The sequence below is a fragment of the Python bivittatus genome, unplaced genomic scaffold (assembly GCF_059951505.1).
Source record: "Python bivittatus isolate LINGU-HERP-01145 unplaced genomic scaffold, Pbiv_v1 ctg000070_np1212, whole genome shotgun sequence".
Lineage (NCBI taxonomy): Eukaryota > Metazoa > Chordata > Lepidosauria > Squamata > Pythonidae > Python > Python bivittatus.
In genome coordinates, this window is record NW_028277034.1 from 40774974 (window position 1) to 40780397 (window position 5424).

At 41.6% G+C, this 5424-nt stretch overlaps 1 protein-coding gene across 1 annotated transcript; it reads left to right on the forward strand.

Annotated features, from left to right (window-relative positions):
• Positions 1-240: 240 nt before the first annotated feature.
• Positions 241-4677, forward strand: H2AZ1 (H2A.Z variant histone 1). The gene is made up of 5 exons (XM_007435005.4): positions 241-438; positions 1003-1080; positions 1343-1456; positions 2947-3076; positions 3192-4677. The coding sequence occupies exons 1-5, from the start codon at positions 436-438 to the stop codon at positions 3251-3253; spliced, it is 387 nt and encodes a 128-aa protein (XP_007435067.1). The 5' UTR covers positions 241-435; the 3' UTR covers positions 3254-4677.
• Positions 4678-5424: the final 747 nt, after the last annotated feature.

Here is a 5424-nt window from a genome sequence, read left to right on the forward strand (position 1 = left end):
AGGCTTGGGTAAAACCAACTCGCCTTGCAACACTGCTTATCCTCTTCATACGAGAGGAGATCAAGCGGCGAGTGACTTCAAAAACAGGGGCGGAGCTCACAGCGGCGACTCCGCACGAGTTTCTCCGAACAGTTCACAGTTCGGGTTTTTTTTCGCCCCACTTCCTATTGGTCGGCGGAGAGCGCACGTAGAACCGCCTCTTCGTGACGATTGGTTAGGCTTGCGAGCAGGGTTCCCGGATGTTGGGACGTTACAGACGGGTATAAAGGGCTTGTGGAAGGCGGGAGAGGATGCAGTTTTGAACTGGCGCCGACGCATAATAATTATTATAACAACAATAATCGAAATACTGAAACGTGGTCTTCCGTGATTGGCTTAGGCGATTTCGAATTGCCTCTTCGCTTCTCGTTCCGGGGTGGACAGACCTCATTTGAAATGGTAAGGTAGCGATGAGGCTAAAGGGAAGAGTTGGGAGGCGCGGGCGCCCGGCTGAGCTCGAGGGCTCTTCTCCCTCAGGGCGCCCTTCGGGAGCGAGAGGTCCACTGTGGGGCTTGAACATCTCGCGCTCCCAACAGAATTCCGTTTTGAAAGAATTGGGGAGGCGAGAGGGGCGCGGTTTCTCTCCCTCTTACTGATACACCCCACCCACCCCCTACTGCGGTGGTCGGGCGTTTTATAGTTCTTGAGGCGCATGCGCTCCTTACCCTGGCTAGGGATGGTGGTGGGCGCGTGCGCGGCAGATATTTCAGCAGGGGGTGGGACGCTGAGGGTATTTCTGCTCAACGCGCATGTCCTTTCTGCGTGCTTCCGAGGCCGTGCATTTAAATCCTGAGGAACCGCGGTGTGCTCCGCTTCTTGCGCCTTTACGACGCCCGTCGCTGCTAGAAAAAGAAGCCCCGTTCCTCCCCTCTGATGCGGCGGAGAGGGGAAGAGTATATGGTGTTAGTGGGGGCTAAAGTTTCACGTGTCGCGATTGTCTTTCCTCCTCTCCAATGGATTTAGGCTGGAGGGAAAGCTGGGAAGGACTCTGGAAAGACGAAGACCAAGACGGTGTCTCGTTCACAAAGAGCCGGTTTACAGGTAGGTAGGCGCGTAGAAGTTTGAGGATAAAAGTCTTCCTCTTAACACCATCAAGACGTTTTGCATTTTCTGGAGAGGGAGGAAGTTAAACTGCTCCTTTTAAAGTTTAAATGGTTGCTGAGATTTTTTTTAAAGCTACATAGAAGAGTTTTCCTACCTTAAAGATAAAGTATCCTATTGGATATAACTGTCTTTCAGGGTAGATCTTGAAACTTCCAAGTTTTTTATTTAGGTGTTGAGCTTCTTTCTTCTGTGTTTGCAGTTTCCTGTTGGTCGTATTCACCGGCACCTGAAATCAAGGACGACCAGTCATGGGCGTGTGGGAGCTACAGCTGCTGTGTATAGTGCTGCTATCTTAGAGTACCTCACAGCTGAGGTGAGAGCTTGGTCAGGGGCAAAAAGCATTTTACATCGTGGGACCCATAGGTTGCAGTTGTATTTTACCTTTTTTATCTCAGTAAAATAGGTGTATTTATCAGATTTCCTATTAAATGTTTTTGTACTAAAAGACAAGTTATAGTTAATCTAGAGTAGCATACAAGCAATGTAAATAGGTCTAAATAAAAACAAATAGTTTCAAATGTGCCTAAGAATTTTTTTCACTTAGTGTGGTTGGTATAATCACCTTGAGGTGGAAAGGGAAAGAATCCAGTTGAAAAACACAAATAATCCCAAATTTGAAACAGAACAGGGCTAAAAAAAAAAAAAAAAAAGCTATGAGCACAATATAGTATGTGAACTCCTAAAGTACTGAGCAATAACTTCCCCATAAACTGTTGATGTTAATTATTAAAAGACAGCCAGGAGGATGTAGTGTGCCTACCAATTTACAAACAAATTGAAAAAGAGATACAGCAAGCACTCTACTTGAGAGGTTATGACCTATGTACAGATATATGATCTTGTGAATGGAAATAAAATAACACTACCACCTTTGGACAGGGACAAATCAGCTCAACTGTTTATAGGATTTTGGGCTCCAAGTCTATATGTGGCCATGGGGCCTAGAAGTCTAAAACCAGGCAATTAGTCAATCAAACTTTAATTTGGGAGACAGTTCTCTGGGACACTGATTTGTCAGTAGATGAAACCTTCAGAAAATGGATAACAAGAAAATTGTCAGATCCTGGACAACTTAAGGGAGAAGCATCTTATATTACAGTTGAGAGAAAGGGTGGAGGTACACTTATTTTCTGGAGTGAGTGCTTTAAAACGGGGGTGTGCATGAAGTAGAAAAAATGTTTTTTATTTGAAATCCAGAACAATCCTCACATTCTGGATTTCTGCCAAATTGTTCAGGATCAGCCACAGCTTGGCAGAACCAAAACATTAATATTTTGGTTCTTCCAAGTTTTGGATTTAAAAGAAAATAGATGAAATATAGGCCATTCCTAGTATCCTCTCAGCAGCTCCCATTGCAGCATATTCCCTGGCCCACCTGCTCCCCAAACTTCCATTTCATTCCCACAGTCATTAACATTGGCTTTTCCCATTTGTTACTACCCCAAATCACTTTTGTCCCGAACAAAGCCATGTTTTGTGCATAGAACAAAACACCCCAAACATGTTTCTCAGTTCAGACCTGAACTGAAAACCACTGTACATAGGACATTTTGCATATCCCTATTTAAAATGCTATGCTCTGGACTAGTTACCTTCTGGCATTACATAGCTCAGAGGGAGTGTGCTTCTTTTTCCAAATCTCCAAATTCCTTTCTAGCATTCCTGATACATTCCAGGAGAATGGACTGACAAGACTAGTTGTGGGGACCAGCCTTCTTAACCTCTCAGTAGATTATTGTATCCTGCATGAAGGCATGCTGTTTGGTGTTTTGCAGTTAGTTTGTCTTGTCTTCATCTCTACAGGTTCTTGAGCTAGCAGGGAATGCATCTAAAGATTTAAAGGTAAAGCGAATTACTCCTCGTCACCTGCAGCTTGCAATAAGAGGTGATGAAGAACTGGATTCATTAATCAAGGCAACAATTGCTGGTGGAGGTATGTGCTAACTTTACTATTTTGTGGCATCTATAGTTAGTGATGCTTTGACCTAATGATTCTCTGCGTCTCCTATCATTTGAGTGGATAAATATTTTTCTTTTTTTTCTTTCAGGTGTAATTCCACATATTCATAAATCTCTCATTGGAAAAAAAGGTCAACAAAAAACAGTTTAAAGGATGATCTATTTAGAACTTTCGAAAGCTCTGTTGTCCATTGTTAGCGGATTTCCAGTGGACTTCATCTGTGAAACACAGTTTTGCCTTTCTTTATCCTTGAAGATGGAGCCCATCAAGCTTTCTAACCAAAATTCTGCATTGAAGTCTTAATCTTATTTAAGTGTTAAATGGCTTCAGAGAAGCTATTGTCTGTAGTGGTTCTTGACTGTTTTAGACATGTTGGATTTTAATGAGATTCTTGACATTGTTGCTAATCTGTAATTTTTAATGCTTCAAGTACATTTATTCAATTATACTATGAAATTTAACTACAAAAGATTTGGACACTAGCATTGCTAATTAAATGAAATTATAAAAACTTGAATTATAAGCTTTGATGTCAATCTCTTGTAGTTAACAATAAACAGTTCCACAAGAGAGGCAAAAGCAGCATTGCTTATGTGTTTTTGTATAGAACTTCAAGTATGGTGGAGGAGTTAAATAAATGAATGGATTGCTTTAAGGCAGTATGTTTGCACCATTTTTAAGTTGCTGAAAATGAGTATGATTAGTTGGGGTCACATTCTTGAAAAGTACTTTAGAATAAGCTAGGTATTTATAGTGTTTACTTAACTATTTGGTCCTTATTTCATGGAAGCTAATGTTCTTTACTGAGTACTAATGTGCATGCAGTATGCTAGCAGATACAGATGAAAACCCTTGCAAAACTGTTCTGAGACCAATCACTGCCAAAGGAATCACATTAAGCCAATTGTGGCTTGTATGGTTTTGGTTTAATGTGTGAACCTAAGCATTGTGACCTGTATGCCATGTCTGATCTAGGCTACTATGCATGCTGTGCCTTGTTCTGATGTTTAAAACTAATCTTCAGTACTAATAGCTGTGTTGCTTCAGCTGCCAGTTGAAATAAGTATCCATTTAGATAAGTACATCCAATTCCCAAACTAAAATGCTAAATTTGAAGTTATCCCCAGTTTCACTTAATAGATATATTGAGTATAAAACTCTGTTCTCCCTTCCCTCTCCCCCCTTGAAAAATACATGCCTTAGAATGTGTAATTTCAGAAAACCAACTAGTTTTGGTTATTCATGTCCTGAGTTTGTTGGGAAGAGGGGCTATATTGATTACTGTATTTCTGCCTTGTTAACCCTATGTGTCATAAAAAGATTTTTAATTTGTTTACAGAATGTACATTCTAAGTTTATTAAATTAAAACCAAATCAAAACTTTCTTAAGCATTTCTACAGAGCATTGAGTTCAGGTTTAATTGCTGTTAAAATCTTAAATGCCAATATTTTTAACCATAATAGCTGAAGTGGGGGTCAGTACAACTAAGCTGAAAAAATAAACACGTATTGCTTTGCTTACCTGTTCCAATGGGCATCATCTATAGCATATCAATAAAATTGCTGAAAAAATATTTTAATTGATGCTTACTTGACAGAGAAGCAAATACCTTTGACTTCAGCATACTGTAATATGGGAAAGCCTACTGAGCTGCATGGAGTGAGCCACAGGTCTAGTACCGTACTTATAAACGTGGCTTGCTTGGCCAACTGCTTTGCCAAGAAAAATGATGTAGCAGCTGCCTTAATTCTATCTTTGGGTGATGAGAATTGGGCACAATGGACACTTAATATTTACTAATTTGATGAAGTGGACTATGATTCCTGAATTATACGATCATAAACTGCTTAACATATTAGAAAGCCAGGTTTTTACTGCCAAAGCTGCTCCCTGGCATCTGCTACTTTGTTTCAAGGGTCGAGGATAGTTTTGGACATCTTTCTGTGGAGCTGAAAAATGAAGTTTGGGTGGCAGTACCATCTTAATACCGCTGATAGAACCAAATCCAAGGTGCCTTGCAAATACCATTTTTAAAATGAGTTGTAAAAATGACAGTCCGTTAGTGCCCTACCAAGAATAAGCAAAGCTGACTAAATAGCAATGCTCAATGGCGGAGAGTCACCTCTGGAACCTTTTTTTTGAAAACTCCGCAGTCAAACGCGGCAGGACGGTCGAGGGAGCAGGCCCGGCTGGCGGACTGCAACCACGTTGTCGCGCGCTGCCGGCCACCGGCTCTGCGGGGAACCGGTCGAGCAGCGCGCCGGCCCGGCATTTTAGCCCAGCCAGTCCCGGCGCGTGCGCAAAGTCAGCTCCGCTACCG